Source organism: Epinephelus fuscoguttatus, linkage group LG1 (genome assembly GCF_011397635.1).
Source record: "Epinephelus fuscoguttatus linkage group LG1, E.fuscoguttatus.final_Chr_v1".
NCBI classification, from domain to species: Eukaryota; Metazoa; Chordata; class Actinopteri; order Perciformes; family Serranidae; genus Epinephelus; species Epinephelus fuscoguttatus.
This window is the reverse complement of record NC_064752.1, coordinates 26,997,235-27,016,551: the sequence shown is the minus strand read 5'-3', so window position 1 is coordinate 27,016,551 and position 19,317 is coordinate 26,997,235. Positions and strand designations below refer to the sequence as shown.

The window sequence follows — 19,317 nt, the reverse complement described above, 5'->3', positions numbered from 1 at the left end:
ATGAAGCCCATCATGTGTTACTGCAACTTTTAAATGCTTGGGGAAAAATGATTATTCCCGGATCTTTTTAAACCTCAAAGTCAAGAACTTTTCAAAACTTTCCAGGCCCAGTTTCCTCAAATTCAAGGACTCAACACAACAGAGTTTAAGGCACAGATCAAGGTTGATTATTGTTACAACACTGAGGATTTCTGTAATGAGAAGTAGCAGACTTTACAGAAGCTCACGGACAACAATTAAAGAGGAAGGCTTGAACGTGTGAACACATCTGAATGATGCTGGGTTACAGTGATACAGTGACACATGTCTTTGTCTATTTTTTCAACAACTTTGACTTGGTTTTTTCCTCGAATTCAGAAACTTTCGAAAATTTTAAGGGCCCGCAGGATTCACGATAAATCCTTTCTAGATGCAAGATTCACACACAGGTCTATTTCTGAAAATAACACCCAGTTGACTAAAGCTGTGACATGAGTTCTCTTATCAAGATCTGGAGACATTTCAGGAATGATTTAAGAATTCCTTTCATTCATTTTTAATGAAGTTAACAAAAAGTCAATAAATATGAATACTTTTCAAACCCACTGTATGCATATTGCAACAGCTAATAAATTAATTTAAAATAAATAGTAAATGCAGACTTTAGACTTTAAACTAAAGACTTGTCTTCAGAGAGAGTACAGAAGCACAAGAACAAGGTACACATTTGTACATCTATCAAGTCATCAGCAGAGGGAAGATGTAGTCCATATCAATATGCTGATAACCTGTCAGTGGTTCTGGAGGAAAATACTTACACGAGAGTTCCTAAATACTTTGAGACTAGATACTGACAAGTATATCGTAATGATGAAGAGTATGAGCAAGAAAAATAGAGATGACTTGGGGAAACCAAAGAGAAAAATCACAACACAATACATACATACTGAGGCAGATCTCACTCACTCTAGGTCTGCAGCACTGTCGATTTTCATGAAGTCCTGTTTGGCACGACGCAAGATCTCTGGCTCAAGCCTTGGGGTGATACGCAACGGCGCAGGATAGTGTGGGCAAGGCAGGGGGTAGATGGGTATCAGAGGTAGTGAGAAGAAATTAAGCACATCAAGGGCAAGACACCAAATAAGTGCGTGAACCAACACTTAAAACAAGCACTCTCTCTCTCTCTCTCTCTCTCTCTCTCTCTCTCACAAACACACGCACATGCACGCACGCCCGCACGCACACAAAGCATATTAGGCATTAAGTGATCAAGGAGAATGTCACAAACAGAAAAATAACATCAGTTAGTAGTGGTACACCGTGACTGGTAAACAGGGCCTGGCAGGGGTGCGTGTCAGATAACCACCTGAATAATCGGCTTAGAAGTGCAGATAGCATCAACCCCAGGCAACAAGACAGAAATCACCTGCTTATAAACATTTGTGTAGAAGAAGACTGACCACCAGGACAGGTGCAGTGTGCTGGCTAGCCGAGTTTACTGACTGCGTGGGTTAGTTAGCCCATAAACCACCATGTTGGAAGCTGATACGCTTGTGTGCGTGGGTGAAGGCGAGACCATGTGTGACAGGTCGGGGCAGGGGAGAGGTCCGTCTGTCTGAGATAATGCTAAGAGTTCATTTAACCAGCTTTGTGTGCAGTGTGTTTGTATTTCCTCACTTAATGTCCTGGCTGATTTGCCTCTCTAGGCGGTGCCGTCGCTCTTCCAGCTGTTCGATGGGGCTGTCCTCCGGGAACTCATAGGGAGCACTCCGCATCTCGCTCTCCGTCATGCTGCGAGTGAACAGTTCCTGATGCAAACATAAGATATACCATTTATGGTGTCATAAAACAGGACAACAGGTCAATATCCATGCACCTCTAGACATAAGGAGGACTCTGGGGATCAAACAAAACCACCTGCTACATTTACTGTCAAATAAAGCGTTGAAAGATCAACACAGATATTGAACTGGTGTCAGAACTTTGACATAGTTTCTGATGTTTCTAGGCAATATTTGAGAGATGATCTCGCTTATCTCCCTTTGAAAGCAATATTCTTGATTTTACAGGCAGGCACTTTAATATTACTTTGGTGTTCATTCAGTAGATCAACAAAACAAAATCTTCTTGTCTTAAGTCTGTACAATATTGGAAGCTGAAATAATCCTAAGCTATATTTTGTAACTCTAATAAAAAACTTTTTGTCATATTTGCTGAAACTGTCACCATATCTGCATAGTAGTACGGGACAGACAATCTGCAAAAGAAAATATCATATTCCTCTGTCTCCTTGTAGTGCTTCTTATGGCATTACTGTACGTAACTGAAGGAAAACAAGTAGAGCAATGGAGTCTCCAGCACAGCTGTCTATCATGTCAATCACTGCTTGTGAACTGTGATCAAACTGTCAAGCTAGGCAGCCCTGATCAAATATGAATCAAGATTATGTTACTGCATTGCCTGTTTCTCCTCTCAGATGTTTTCAAAAACAAAATTTAGTCTACTGTTTAGCTGTAAAATGCCTGGCCAGTAGACAGTGCTTCACTTGAGCGTTTCCAAAATGGCAGCCAAGCCACAAATGTTCTCATTTTACAGCTAAACAGTACACTAAAATTTGTTTAAAGGTGAGAAACAGGCAATGCAGTAATAGAATTCTGATTCATATTTGATTAGTGCTGCCTAGTTTGCCAGTTTGACCGCAGTTCAAGAGCAGGGATTGACATGATTGACAGCTGCATTAGAGACTCCTCAGCTCTAATTGGTAGTTTTCTGTGAGTCACAGTAGATTCTATTAAATGTCTTTAGAGGCAATAGGAAGAGGAGGAGGGACATGATTTTTTTTAAACAGACTGTGTCTCATGTACTGCTGTACTGCTTATTTTCATATAAGTTACCAGCTGTAGCTTTAAGAATGCAAAGTTTTTCAAACTTGCCAATATGTATTATTAACTGTCAAATTTTTATATCCAAGCAAATGGTACTTACAGCTGATTAAAATATCTGAATGGCTGGAAAACTGCACAAAACTGCAAAACTGCACCTATGAGATCTAATGTAATCATGGATTGTGATGTGTTTGTTTCATAGACTGCTTAATAAAGATGGATGACGCATCTCCCCTTACTCCCACTGTAAGAAAATGAAGCCAAAATATCCCTGATAGCACCGCTGCCATTTTGCTCTGGTGACGTCATCTGGAGCTGGACTGTGCACAGTGGTGATCGAGGGGTGGAGCAGTGGTATCAAGGTCTCAACTAGCATCAAGTAACAGCTAAACATTAAACTTATCAGAAAAATTAACACATGGACACACATCAGTGTGACAAAAACTACCATAACTGACAGAAACTATCTTTGGGAAAAAAAATAATTTCACTTGTATTTTTAAATTTCAGTTTGGCCGATGTCCCATCCGCTAAAATAGAGGGGGTGGGGTTTATGACCTACACTGCAGCCAGCCAGCCAGCCACCAGGGGTGATCCAGATGTTTTGGCTTTACTTTTGGGAAGCTGTCATGTTGTCCATCTTTATTTACAGTCTATGGTCTGTGTGTTTACTGGGTAGCAACACTATCGTTGTGGCTTTGAATCCTAACCTCGGCAATCTCTTTGTACTTTTCCTCCATGGATGTTCGCAGGTCGATTGGGTAGTGTGTGAGAGAAACAGGCGTCCCTGGAAGGGATCTCTGGGGCTTGAGGGGTTTGGGCCCAGATGCACCACACAGGTCTGTAGGCAGACAGAAACAGAGTTAGAGTATGTGGCAGTAACACATGGTGGAATGATGACCTCAAAATCAGAACTGATTAATGGTCGATACTTGTGTCCACTGCAAAAACTGAACCTTGTGGACGCAATAAAAGACAGCATCTACATGTGTGCCATCAATGAAACACTCAACAGCCTAAACCTGCAACCTTTTTTTTGAAAAATATGTAACACTGCTCACATTTCACAAAAGTAATGAGTAGTAATTTAAGTACATTTTCATGTCTGAGCTATGTAACATTTCAGAAAAGTAAAAAATACTTCCACCCTGTCTCTTGAATAGTAAACAGTATATTTTGAGTAGGCTCTCTTTGGCCAGAGATGGCTCCATGGTTTGGTTTTTTGGAACCACAAAATACTACATGTCGTGTGTGCTTATGCAAAGGATTGACTATTGAATTGATAAGGCCTGTGATTTACAAAGTAAATGTTTACTATTGAAACAGCTCGGACAGAGAAGGATTTACAACCCTCATGACCTCTATCTAAACACCCAAACATGCATTTAACTTGGCTTTTTATAGTGTCCAATTAGTCACAGTGTACAGCCAACTGCATACAACATTATGTGCAATGTGTAGAAACTGACTGAACTCATGAGGGTTCAGATACACACGGACCATCTGGGTGCTTTGCCGGCTCACGGCTAATTCAATGGAAATGATGCCCATCTCTCTGCAAACTTAAGAATTGTTCATCATTTCACAGTCTATTGAAAACAGAGACAGGCAAATATGTAAAAATAAACTAAGCTAACTATTACCAGCACAGACAAAAACAGAAAATAACTCACATTTGGTTTACCAAAGATTGCAACGTGTGGTGGTTGAGTGGGGAAAACTATGATTTTAGCAAGCATAAATTTGCCTCAGACTGTGTGTATACAGCTTTGACTCCTGTGATCCTTCAAACTAAAGTACACATTTATCCAGTTAAAAGCAACAGACGCTGGACAAACAGCTAATACGAACAACTGCTGCTATCAGTTCATTTTATGTAAACTCATAAACCAGTCGATTTAAATCTTCCACCAGTCATTACAAAAGTTCCTGTAACACATAACCACACACACACACACACAACATATAACTTTTCAGGATTGAGTAATCTTTGGCCATGAACCGCCTTTGTTTCCTTCCCTCAGCTACATGGATACATTAGCCTATTATAAGCTACACAGAGGGCATCGAACACATAGACATCAGCTGCAAACAGTCAGCCAGAAGTTAAACAAATGCAAATAGGACATAACCATGATTACCTATGAAGCTCTGGCGACAGTGGCTGTGGCTGCATGAAAATCCTTGTATTATGTCCAAGAACAGAAGCTGGCTTAAGGAAAGACAGCTGTACCAATAGATACTGTGTCACTTCAATCACACAGGCATGCACACACACTTGAAAAAGACTTGCCCTCACCCACATGAACACAATGACACGTGTGCGTACCCCCACACACACCTGTGAATGACACAGAAGGGCCTTCCCCACTCTAGACCTGCTGGAAACAGATGATGCCAGCTCCACTCCAGACTAAACCAAAGACAAGAGTGGAAAACTACCAAAAGACTAAACAAGAAAAAGCCAGCAACACTCGGTGTCCTTCGTTACCAACTTTTAATACCTCACTGGTACAGGCGATCAAACACACAGACCGGTTTCGAGAAGTGTCTTCCTCAGTGTGTGAAAAGACAGAAAAGCAGGGTGAGACATGCAGAAATAACCTCCATTCCCAATCGCACAGCTGCATGGCATTAGGCAAAGCAGTAGAACATCATAATATAATAATAATATTATGATGTTCTACTGCTTTGACCTGTGGCACTTTATATATTTTTTACTGTACCATTTGCTGCTAAGCAGTATTTTGTATATATTTATTTATTTTTTTGGGTGTACTCAGTAAGTATTTATTACTCTTAGGCACTTTATATTATAGATGTGTTTTCTTGATATTGGTCTATTTAATACCTACTGAGACATGTTTTGTACTTTTTTCTCTTCTATGAGATGTTTGTCTATGATTACCAGGATTCTGCTTGGTGCTCTGGTGATTGCCTAATGCCATGCAGCTGTGTGATTGGGAATGGAGGTTATTTCTGCATGTCTCACCCTGCTTTTCTGTCTTTTCACACACTGAGGAAGACACTTGTCGAAATGAAGGATACCGAGTGTTGCTGGCTTTTTCTTGTTTATACTGTTCTGTTCTGTTGCCGAGCACCTCCAGACTTTTTTCTTTTTTTTTCTTCTTTTTTGAGAGTGTGTGTTGTCTTTCTTCATTGATAAACTACCAAAAGACAAAACACCTTTGTCTCATCCCACTGATGAACATCAAATTTACTGATTCTTGTGTACTTAAAGACAGCCATAATTTAAATGGTATCATAGTTATGTGCATATAATAAGTATAATGGTCTATGGCTTTGGGAGTGGTGTTTTCATTCTCCTCTATAATTGGTGCCATTATTGTTGCTGCGTCTGCCCTGTGACAATTAGTCTTTGCCATTTGCCGTCTGCCTCCAAGGCTGTGCAGTAAGGAATAAACAGAGGGTATCACTCCACTGTACACTAATAGTAGCATGACACTGTAAAACATTTAAATGCTGCACACAGAAGTTTTAAAAGAATGCCGCAATCTGCTAAAAAAAAAACAAAAAAACAAAAAAAAAAACATGTTTGAACATACATGCACCCTTATGGCCCAACCAATACTGGATTATGAGGTAGATATCTATATATATGAGTTTTTAAAAAATCTTGCATAAACACATGACAAAAATATTTCAAGAAGAATTCCATAAACTGGATTTTTCAATAATTGTGATTACGGTATGCACTGTGCACACCCTTTTATTGTTGAAAAATAAACGTTGACAACACTTTCTAAGGGTGTTGTCACACTTGGTCCTTTTAAGAGCTCAAACTCGGAGCGGTGACTCAGCATTTTTGTGCATATGTGAACACTCCAAGTCTGAGTTCGGTTCACTTCAAGTCCGCAGTGTAGTTCAGTTAACCTGTGGACTGTGAACACAAAGCGCTCTTTGCCACTGTATTTAACCCTCTAGATCACGTGCTATTGCACTGGGACGCTTGAAAAAAAACAGACCAAACCACGTCGGCCTGTAACACTTGCAAGGACATAGGACGAGGAATAGCTTGGTCCACAGAAAATACTGCACATCTCCAGATGTGGAATGTAGAATACATCAACTCTAAGGTTTTCCTCCAGTTTTAAGTTCATCTGAAAGTGTGGGGCTTCATAATCACACTGCAGTGCCTTGTCCAAGTAAAGTCAATATATATCATATATAGGCTAGTGTGAATAGAAAGAGGACTGAGGCCCTGTCAGAGCTGAAGTGGACCAGAAAGAGAATTGAGCCCTCTTTCAAATGAATTGACAATGTGAACTCAAAAAGAACTGAGTCATTTTTCTGTAGGTCCACTTTTTGGTGCACTTTAAGAGGACTGAGTTCAGTTTGTTTTTTGAGAACTATATATGAAAACACCATAAATTACCTTAAACTCATCTTTGTCATCTTTGTCTTTACTAGATACGAAATAGTATGAAAGTTTCATATTATGATTACAGTGACCAAAATTATCACAGTTATCAGTATTATTGCCATTTTGTTAAAATGTGCTGAAAATGTTTTAAAAGTTCTGATATACACACACTGATATCATTTCACTGAGTTTTATACTGAAAACGACAAGTCAAATCAGCAGCATTATGCGCCTTTGGTTTGAATAAACAAAATAGTTACATGCCTGAAGTAAACCTATGAAAACCATATCAAATGTGCATTAACATAAAAGATGGCGCCATGCAGCCATATGTCTGTGACACTGCTATTGACTTTGTTTCATGCTGCACAATATTTACCATGAGTTTTTCAAAGTGCAGTCATCAAACACGGCTTTAATGATAAATAAAATTTGTAACGGTTACACAAACCGCAGGGAATTTTACTGCAGTTTATTATGAAACTGATAACTCTTTCATCCCTAATTTATACTGGCATTTCTTGCTACAACATAATAGCTAACATAAACGCCTGTGCAAATATTTCTGTGATAAACTGATACCAGCTGAGCTACTTTATCAGATTAAATGCACAGTGCACTCGTGTGTGGCTACAAAGACATGTTTATTTTCACATGGACAAACAGATGACTTCAACTGCAGACACACACACACACACACACACACACACACACACACACACACACACACACACACACACACACACACACATCCCTAGTATAGTATCCATGTAATCCCTGGCCTGTCCAACACAGATGACTTTTAATCTAACACCCCTGACTCTATTTATCTCAGTGACATCATGGTAGTATAGGACCAGGGTCTAAGGATAGAGCATGTCATATGCTGCGAAGATTGTAAAGCCTTTACTGCAAATGATGTTGATTAAATGTGATTTGTGATATTGGGCTATATATATATAAACTGACCTGACGGGCAGTAGGGAGCACAGACTTTCTACACACATCTAAACAAGTAAACACAACCAGACAGGGAGCAGACCACAAAATCAAAAATAGGAAAAGGAAGAAAAGGAAAGCAGAGGAATAAAAAACCGTTGCACCGCAGATTCTCTCTTTGAGTTTTGGCTCATATTCTGATCAGCACTGTCAAGCTTCTTACAAAAACCACTCTACTGACATGCAAAACCAACAGAAGCAAAAACACAGCCAAGAGACACACCATCAAAACAACAATAGAGGCAAGTTTATGATGGGGAGGACTTAGTCATAAAGGCCGGTATGATTCACTCAGTTAATGGTTAATTTAAAATAAAAGTCCAAATAGCAACTAGACAAGTGAATGAAATGGGTGCTGTTATTTGTCTTGACCGTTTTATATCTTAATTCGACATAACATGATCAATAAAGATCAGCGTCTTTGATGTCTGGGCTATGATGGAGTCCAACCATAAAAAACACGACGGCTGTAGAGTGCGGGCTTGTCCTTGAGAGAAATTAAGTCTGTGCCACTCATCTGTGGAGACAGTTTGGATCAGTACGGAACAAAACACCCATTTATCTTTTTTTGGGGTAGTATTTCTGTAAAGTCTTGACATAAGCACTTCTTTTTTTGTGGTTTCAAACCACTATGCAGATCCAGAATGCATGCGAATGCCAGAAACCCTGCCTCAAGCCTCACCTCAAACACGCTGTTTACTGTGCGAGTGCATTGTTTTTATCTATTTTAAAATGAATTAATAATTTCTTAGACCAGCACGTTATTGACAAAGCTCTCCATCTCGGCTTTCTCTCACATCCCTGGGACCTGAGTCTGCACACCGCCCACATACACTACCCACCTGTTCCTTTGAACCCTACCAGAGAGACAGTCACCTAGAATCTGAGGAGCTGAGGATCAATAGAATCCTTCCAGCTTGTCTCGTACTCCCTGTCCCTTGGGTCCAAAGTGGCAGCAGACTAGTTTTGGAGGACAAAAAAAAAAACAAAAAACATTGTAGCCTCATGTCCATTAAAATATTTCATGACCACAACAATCTGTATCAATTTAACTATTTGTATTTTCTGTAATATGCTCTTCAGTGTATTTTGACAACAAAACTAGTCAACTGAAGTGCCATAAGCCCCACATAGTTATCAAACCTTCTCCATCAGGTCTGCTGGCTGAGCCATTCACTGCGATAATAAACATTATGATATCCAGAGAATTAATGAGATTTAGCTGCCACTGTAGAGAAGAACAGCACTTCCCCTTCAGTTATCTCCCAGTTTAATTCCTACATTCATTCTATTCCTGTAATTGATGAGCACATCTCTCAAGTAATGAGTATGCTTACTGATTAAATCACCAAATAATGAAGTGCGTCACATTGTGCTGGGAACAGACCTTGTTGTTAGACAACTATTCTCAGTGCGCTGTCAAAGAGGCAGTCTTCACCACAATAACAACACCCAGGGTAACTGGCATTTTGGTGAATGCATCTGGCCTTGCACCGCCTCATCTGCATGCATTTCAACTCGTTAAGCACACTGTGCTGGGTAAACAAATAGCAAAGGAACAGTTAGCACATTGAGGCACTGCTCGCTCCGTTGTTCGCCCCAGCATGACACTAGAGCTGATGACATGATATGGATAATTTAACACATCTTCTCACATGTAACCTCACAACTGAAACAAACACGACCAGCAGGAGTTTCTGTTTGTAATAACTGATGATTCTCCTTGTCACTTCATGTCAAGGGGTTAGGATCTCTGCTGGCTTTATGCCCAAGGGACGAGGAGTCAACTCTTATGGGAAATATACTTTTAGCCTTTATTTACTGTTCATCAGATGTGTTTTTTTCCAGATGTGAGGGAGACTACAGCTGCAAGGAGAAATGACCTATTGTGCTAAGCAACCTCCTGTCTGTTCTCTCCCTTCTTCTTTACTTTTTTTTTTTTAATTAGACACACCCTGACATAACACCATACTAGATCGCTGATAGACCACCCCGTTTATACAGCTGCATGCTTCCCTTGTGTGCAGCAAGCTGGAGAGCAAACAATTTTTTGACCGCGGTGAAAAGGTTGCTTTTAAAAGGCTAAACAACAACGAATATGGTTACAAAAACATGTGAATTCTGTCGCACACGACAGTCTCTTTTAAAACGAAGCTTGACTGTGTCAATCCTAGTTTCGGACCCTTCAATTAAAACTGTGGATTATTAGTAAATGTGGTTTCCCCTGCAGCAAGATGCAGCAAAGTGCCCACATGACCCTCTGCCCAACAGTGAAATGTAGGTGTGGGAGTTCTGCCTCAAGACTGGGCAACATGGTCTCAAAATAATATAACATATATAATATAATCTACCTGATGTTTAAATTGTGTTTCACTTTTACACATTACAGGAGGCCTGACTTCATACGTGTCCAAAGTTCATCTTCAAAACCCAATTTTAATACCTCTTTGACAGTTTGCGCTACATTATTAGCTTCGACAACAGAAAGTTGTAGAACAATAACATATGATTCTGCTGAAAATCAATAAACACTCGCTAAAGAAACATTGCCCAGCCCTGCTTAGTATTACAGTCAACCATATGTTTGTGCATGTATTATTCAGACACATAAACTCCGCCATTATCAAACCATGAGAACAATCATCGAGTCGAATTCATTAAATAAAGGCTGACTACTTATATTTGCAGAGATATTAAATACTACTGCAAACACAAGGGAGCCTGTTGTCTGTACTGCTAAAAGTCACGCAGAGCCAATGAAGTCACGCAGCAGCAATGCATAATGGGTATCTTAGAATGGGAGAAACTGGTAATGGTATAAAAAAAATACACCGTAGTGTCCCATTAAAAAGTGTTTCAGTTTACTTTTAGGTCTACTGGGTTTGTGGCTCCAATGTTTAGGAACAGATTTCACTTTATTCCCTGAGAGGGAGAGTGATGACACATGCTTCAGACGTTCCTTAGCAACCACAGATGAGAATAAACCTCTACTTCGGGTCTTCGTCTTGAAAATATATTATCAGCACTAGAGCTCAGTACAGGGGAACGAACGCTGCTGGTGAAAATTGCCGGCTAAAAACTGCTGCCTGCAAATTCACTTTGTAAACAGTTGGGGCATGATTTTCTCGTCTTTTTTTAAACTTAATGAAGGTCTACAGGAAAGACAAAAATACACTTCAATGCATGCAGGAAAACCAAGATAATTCTCAGTACTGTGGTGAGAGCAATGTACCTTTACTGCTACTCCGCAGCTTAACATGTAGAACACAAACAGCCTTTAAGAGAAGACAGATAAGTCACTTGTCACTCCCATCACATATGCCAACGCACAAAACATATGTCAGCTGTTCTCACAAAAACGCTGCCCTTATAAACATCAGGAAGGTCAACATGCTCAGGTGGACTTTTAAAACTGAGGCTCCAGCAGTTCACAGCATCTGTCTACTCACACAAGCTGCCTGAGGAGTACAGTGTTGATAAAGATGCACTTCTGAATAATAGGTTAATTTTCTTCCAGCTTCAGTGGCACCTTCTCAGCAAGTGAAACTCTGCTGCAGCTGCCTTTCTAATTTACTGCACACTCTTGTAGAACGTGTGCCATATCCTGTATACGTTCAGTTTCGCATCTGCACACTCACACAAGGATCTCAGTAATTAATCCACTGGGCAATATAACCGCATTATACAGGACTGTAGAAAACAGCAGCAGGGACTTGATGCCCCAAATGTTTACTCACTGCAACGGAAAGACTCTGCAATAAACTGTGGCAACACATTAAGCTTTCCAAATATCAGCATCAAAGCAACAGACCGACCTAACAGATGCATGACGTATTTTTCCTCTCTCCCTCCCCTCATGTCTATATCATTTCCTCACACTGTTTGCTACATGCTGTCAGCTTATTCCAGTACACACCAACTGTGTTTACTGACACCTCATCTGTCACTATGAGCTTGCTTGTGCAGTATTTTCAGAGTGATAAGTACCATACTTCACACAGAACTGCTGTAACTTCTCGTAACACAGTATTCACATTCAAAGGCTCTACAGTATATGGTACTGTACATCATTAGGCAGCATAGGTTACAGTACCTCTATCTCCCTGTCTTGTCCTGTTCTCACAGTCTCCGTTACGGTCGCAGTGGCCTTGTCTGAGCTCTTGCGGGATGCTGGGACATGTAACTAGGCCTGGGACGGCCGATGCACCCTCCCCCGCTGGCACAGTGGAAGAGAGAGAATGACAGCAAAGAGAGAGAAGAGAGGGACAGGATACGCTCTCTTCTAAACACAAGCTGCCCTAACAGCAAGATCACACAATCCACCCCTCTTTTTCTCCTCTCTTTTCTTCTCCTGTTGTAACTGTCGCCACCTCCAGTGTGCTGGTGAAACAGTTTTTTTCCTCTTTTCTCTGATTCTCTCTCTCTCTCTCTGCCTCTGTCCCTCAGCTGCTTCCTGGATTACACCGGTTTTCAGTGCATGAACAGTACAGCCTTCAAGCTCCCGGATTTAAATACTGGGTTGGAATATACCACGTGGCAGAAAAGGGGAGGGACCGGGGTGAACCACTTCAGACTCTATTGTGCTGTAAAATGGAGGAGGCCCTGCATCTCTGGTCACTCCCACTTCTTCTCTACCTCCCACCTCTTATTCATGATGCACCGCTTTGATTATCTCATGACAGAAAACCTTTAAACCATGAAATGAATACCAGTATTTAAAAACAATCAACATGTCCATTAAACACATATTGTATTGCACATGGATTCAAACATTCCTCTTAGTATGTGTAATAAAATCACTGAATTCGCACTCAATTGATTTGCTTCTTATGTAGTTACCAAGACTGTAGCAGTGTAATACAGCCTTTGTAGTTGTTCGATATTATCTGTTTTAATTGGCTTAATATTTCCTCTGCAGCTAAATAAAAACTTTTTTCATGACTGTCATTTAAAATCAATGTCTAAAGTGTAACTTCTTATGTTTGTGTGGTCAAAATTCATATGACTGAGCACGGGTATGCAAGAATATGATTATGTGTACATGCAAGCGAGCTCCTTTACATGCTGCCTGCCATGTTACATCACATGATGCAAGCGAAGGCCGCTTCCTTCCTCCTCACATGACTTCTATGCGGCACAAGACAGGTCTGTGTGCTCTGTATTTCACAGTGTACAAGATATCTGCTCCTGACTAAGTCCCATTTTTAATCATTTTTCAAAGCAAAGCTAGTCAAAGAACTTTCCAAATGAAGGTCAAACAAATTTAGGAACACAGAGACAGAAGGAAACATCAGCGTGAAAGACACACAAAAGGTGGACACACAAACCACACCAAATACTGAATTCTGACAAGATCCCTAGTTTTGTGCAACATCACATACACATCATGCCAACAATACACAGTACCCACGATGCAGAGGAAGAACTACGATGGTAATGTTGCTCTACTTGTCTGACTGTTTTTTATCTTTGCTGCTTTGGTATGATCATACTATCCAAACTCACTATTGTGTACTAACCCAGTTTGACAGGCAGAGAGATAAATGGGCCACGCCTTTGTGCCTACCATGTTCTTAAATCTAAATGTATCTCCATAATTGACAGAAAACTTTACCACCACATCCTAGACATATGACAGATGCTAACCACAATCAACACCTACCCATCAACCACAGTTTTTTAAATAAGTTGACCTAAATACACAAGGCTCTTATTGCTCAAGCTGTGTGGCTTGTTGCATGATGGACCTAAAATGAGGTGGTAAGTGGCGTTTCCACATCCTCTCTGCTGTTTACTAACTGAGCAGGATGTTAACAGCTTAGCTGAGGTCTAACCACGCCATTAATCAACAATCTGTTTGGAAATTTTTGCTCAAAAAAGACCTACTTCAAAACTCACGCAAACACAGAGGGGGTTCTAAAATAAATTAAAAAGAATAAATAGATAAATATAATGCTTAAAAGTTTTACAAGTTTAAAAAATAATGATTTCTGAGGCATATTTGCCACCTTTACATTCATCTTATTTTTAACAATATCAGTGTATGTACCTATGCTGATTAAAATTTGATAGAGATGACAAGAAATCAACTTCATTTGTGCAAAACAGTTAAAATACTCTTGCTATTATTCATAAAAACACTAATCATGATAACTTAAGACATTTTAAAGCCAAGAAGTACTTTGCCAAGAACAGATTTGTCCACATAAAGGTGAGAAGTGGGGCGTCCAATATTTGACCTTTTTTGCACAGTGTGTGCAGTTTTTCAGACAGGAAGTCAGTCAACACAATCTGTAACCCAAAGCCAGCTCTAGCAACTAAACAGACAATCACATGAGTTTCCGTTATTTGTGTTTGTTTATTGTAACCATAAACTTCATATCAATGAAACCCTATTACAACAAAATAAACTGTCTCTGCCAGAACACTAGAGTACATCAAGTTCATTTGCATAAGACATTAACTTTTAATAGTGGTAGGAGCTAGGTTTGTTCAAATTTTCCAACCAGCCACTGTCAGTACAACAATTAGCGACTGCCGAAATATTCACAGAGCTGTGTGTGTGTGTGTGTGTGTGTGTGTGTGTGTGTGTGTGTGTGTGTGTGTGTGTGTGTGTGTGTGTGTGCTGGTCATTTATTAAAGAAGCCTATAAACAAGCCCTGAGATGCAGAAAGTTATAAAGGAGTTAATGTGAACATTGAGGTGTTTAATGGGGATTTCCACACATAAATACTACTGTCACCTCTGTCTGGTAAGTTACAGCCACTTCAAAAGTAAAATATTTATATATGTGACCTGCAACCTATCCTAAAAAGCTTGTGAGGATTTCTCATGCATTATATTTTTGTGAACTTGGACTATCTTGAGGCATTTTTATCTCCGTCAGGTGAAAGCCTGGAGGGGATCATGCGTTTGTACACAGGTAATCTTGCATACTACTGGACCAATCAGCCTAATATTCTGTGTGAACATTTATGACTGTGTGTTCAAGGACCTCAACTAAATCACGTAGCAAACAGAATTTCCAGACTAAAAACAAGCCTTATCTGGTCTATCACAGGCCAAATTTTGGACTTTGTAGTGGTTAAAAAACTGCCATCCATAAAAAGGTTGTTCTCATTTTGAACCAGAGCATCTGCAGATTAATTTTGTACCCAATATGCAATGATGCACTAAAGTTAGGCACGATACAAGATGAAAAAAATCACTGTTTTTGTTATCTTTACCCCCCATCTTGACTGTAAGGGAGCTGGGAGGGACAACTGAGTGAGATTCAACTCTTCCTTGTTTGGGAGGGGAGAGGGAGGTAGGAAGGGGTTTTATGGGACATTGTGTCCGAGGTTTGTCTCCATATAGCCTACTCTACTCTGGTTACACCTTGATAATATAACCTACATATTGTCTCCTCTTCATTATATTATTGTAATGCATACACACCAGACAGCCTGCCCTGCACTCCCTGTTCCCCATCCACATGTGCCCAGACATACAGTACAGGCCAAAAGTTTGGACACACCTTCTCATTCAATGCGTTTTCTTTATTTTCATGACTATTTACATTGTAGATTCTCACTGAAGGCATCAAAACTATGAATGAACACATGTGGAGTTATGTACTTAACAAAAAAAGGTGAAATAACTGAAAACATGTTTTATATTCTAGTTTCTTCAAAATAGCCACCCTTTGCTCTGATTACTGCTTTGCACACTCTTGGCATTCTCTCCATGAGCTTCAAGAGGTAGTCACCTGAAATGGTTTTCCAACAGTCTTGAAGAAGTTCCCAGAGGTGTTTAGCACTTGTTGGCCCCTTTGCCTTCACTCTGCGGTCCAGCTCACCCCAAACCATCTCGATTGGGTTCAGGTCCGGTGACTGTGGAGGCCAGGTCATCTGCCACAGCACTCCATCACTCTCCTTCTTGGTCAAATAGCCCTTACACAGCCTGGAGGTGTGTTTGGGGTCATTGTCCTGTTGAAAAATAAATGATCGTCCAACTAAACGCAAACCGGATGGGATGGCATGTCGCTGCAGGATGCTGTGGTAGCCATGCTGGTTCAGTGTGCCTTCAATTTTGAATAAATCCCCAACAGTGTCACCAGCAAAACACCCCCACACCATCACACCTCCTCCTCCATGCTTCACAGTGGGAACCAGGCATGTGGAATCCATCCGTTCACCTTTTCTGCGTCTCACAAAGACACGGCGGTTGGAACCAAAGATCTCAAATTTGGACTCATCAGACCAAAGCACAGATTTCCACTGGTCTAATGTCCATTCCTTGTGTTTCTTGGCCCAAACAAATCTCTTCTGCTTCTTGCCTCTCCTTAGCAGTGGTTTCCTAGCAGCTATTTGACCATGAAGGCCTGATTCGCAGTCTCCTCTTAACAGTTGTTCTATATATGGGTCTGCTGCTAGAACTCTGTGTGGATTTAATCTGGTCTCTGATCTGAGCTGATGTTAACTTGCGATTTCTGAGGCTGGTGACTCGGATGAACTTATCCTCAGAAGCAGAGGTGACTCTTGGTCTTCCTTTCCTGGGTCGGTCCTCATGTGTGCCAGTTTCGTTGTAGCGCTTGATGGTTTTTGCAACTCCACTTGGGGACACATTTAAAGTTTTTGCAATTTTCTGGACTGACTGACCTTCATTTCTTAAAGTAATGATGGCCACTCATTTTTCTTTAGTTAGCTGATTGGTTCTTGCCATAATATGAATTTTAACAGTTGTCCAATAGGGCTGTCGGCTGTGTATTAACCTGACTTCTGCACAACACAACTGATGGTCCCAACCCCATTGATAAAGCAAGAAATTCCACTAATTAACCCTGATAAGGCACACCTGTGAAGTGGAAACCATTTCAGGTGACTACCTCTTGAAGCTCATGGAGAGAATGCCAAGAGTGTGCAAAGCAGTAATCAGAGCAAAGGGTGGCTATTTTGAAGAAACTAGAATATAAAACATGTTTTCAGTTATTTCACCTTTTTTTGTTAAGTACATAACTCCACATGTGTTCATTCATAGTTTTGATGCCTTCAGTGAGAATCTACAATGTAAATAGTCATGAAAATAAAGAAAACGCATTGAATGAGAAGGTGTGTCCAAACTTTTGGCCTGTACTGTATGTGGGGAAATCTGTACTAGAGTTGGGTCAATTTCTGGTTTTGCCCATCCAGTTCAGTGTACAAGCTTCAAGCAGTTTGATTTTATGAAAACCAGCAAAACCAGTCTTTGTAATTATGGTACCTTATGGCAAATTAAAAAGTAGTCTACATCAGCAACCTGTGCAGACAGTATCATAGCGCTAAATCCAACTCATATTGCATTAGTAATAAGCAATATGAAACAGACTAACGGGGCCACTAGTGTCCAACAGGATATGCGCAGCTTACTGCCAAGCCAAAGCCAGTGTCGGCAATATGAAGGAGATCAAGTTTCAACAGAGCTGGGAGTGGGGAGAGCGACCACACTGTGTCTGTTTACTTTATTGTTCATGTGTTTTTTTGGGTGACTAGAAGAGAAATAACAGAATTAATTCTCAAAAAAACTAAAACTTCACTAATATGACAATGTTTTGGATTTGAAGCCGATGGAAGAGGGGTCCTAACGGGCTACAAGCAAGCACCAATTTGAGCTAAACTTTTGTCTGACGGCATGTTTCTCTTTATTCCTGTGGCTTGTTTTTAAAGTACTGCAATGGAAGAGGACTGGCTGTTTCATGAAGTTGAAATGGGTAATTATCTACATGATACCTCCTTATTTTGCTACAACACCCTAAATGAGATAGCTGACTGGAGGATCACCAAGGAGCTGAAAGCTACTGGTAAGCTAAATGACCATCGCTAAATACAAGCAAGGCTGAGGTAACTTGCTGGTGGCTGTACTGTATGTCACATCCAGTAAATATCGCAATATAAAACCTGTGTTTTCTGTTTTAAAAAGTAATGTTACAAACTCAGGAAGATAGCATGTCGGCTCGTCACCAATCTTTTAAGTGCTTACGTCTCATAATTCTAACAGAAGTGCATATTTATTGGATTTAATGTGGAGAGTGAGCTCCAATGTAAAGCAGTGCTACATGATAGTCAGATGCTAGTTTTCTGTTTGGAACTGGTGTCATACTTTTCCACTCAGAAAAGGCTACTGAGTCAATCACACCTAGTTAAATTCAGTGTAACAATCCAGTCCAGTGTTTGGCCCAACAGTAATCTACACTCTGCTGAGAACTTTGGTAGTTTTTCTGCTCTAATATTAAAGACTAAAATGGCCTCCCTTGTTTGGGGTAAATGATGTTGAGTATGTGTTTGCCATTGATGACATTACTTGCTTACAACAATAAAATCAGAGCAAGCTGCTAAGTTTGCTGCCCAAAGCCTCACAATCTACATGTCCACTTTCTTACTTTAAATCACAATTCTTAAATACAACCTAGGGTTTGAAGTCATTTTCAGCCCCAGCTTTACTGCTTTTACTTCTGTTGTTTCAACACATCTTTTTCCCAAGACGTTAATCAACAGAGCACAGAGGAGCAGCTGTGCACCCTTTTCTACTCCCTTTCTCCCAAAGGAACAAGAGAGCTAACATTATGTTAAGGTCTTTGTCAAGCAAACCTAATCTCTAACCCTGCACAGAAATTCCCATGTGAATAAAACGGGACAAAAAGTCCTCAGGGTTCTCAGCATCCACACTGATGTTGTGCATATCTCTCAGGAATATCAGTTCCCAAAACAATAGAATCCTCCCTGCAGCCCATCACACACAAGTTTACAAAAACACTGACTGTATACTCCCAAATTCACACACATAGATGTACACATACACGACAACTGCATATACACCCCTACAGTCATTCCAAAAGAAACAGACACACACATTCACACTCCCCCTCCAATCCTCTGTGATTATCCACAACCCTGTGCAGACACCAAACCTCTTGCCACCTCTCACCATATCTGAATATAGCAAAGAGAATCACTCTGTCACTCGACACTGTCAACATGTAGCACACTGTACTCAGCACTGCTTGGACATCGAGAGGTTAATATTCCATTCCCGAGACCAAAGGTGAGTCAGGCA

The 19,317-nt window shown here is 40.4% G+C and overlaps 1 protein-coding gene across 7 annotated transcripts in view; it reads right to left on the bottom strand.

Moving 5' to 3' along the window:
- Window positions 1-19,317, bottom strand: part of LOC125889826 (AMP deaminase 2-like) — a 41,326-nt gene that overhangs the window by 12,262 nt on the left and 9,747 nt on the right. For 5 of the 7 annotated variants that reach the window (XM_049578404.1, XM_049578235.1, XM_049578317.1 and 2 more), the window contains 3 exons: window positions 3,575-3,705; window positions 1,657-1,787; window positions 946-1,014 (listed from right to left, as the gene is read on the bottom strand). In XM_049578404.1, coding sequence (XP_049434361.1) covers window positions 946-1,014; window positions 1,657-1,787; window positions 3,575-3,705 — 331 coding nt within the window. Of the gene's footprint in view, window positions 1-945; window positions 1,015-1,656; window positions 1,788-3,574; window positions 3,706-12,340; window positions 12,737-19,317 lie in introns of those variants that run through there. The other 2 variants (XM_049578491.1, XM_049578146.1) reach the window with 2 other exon arrangements.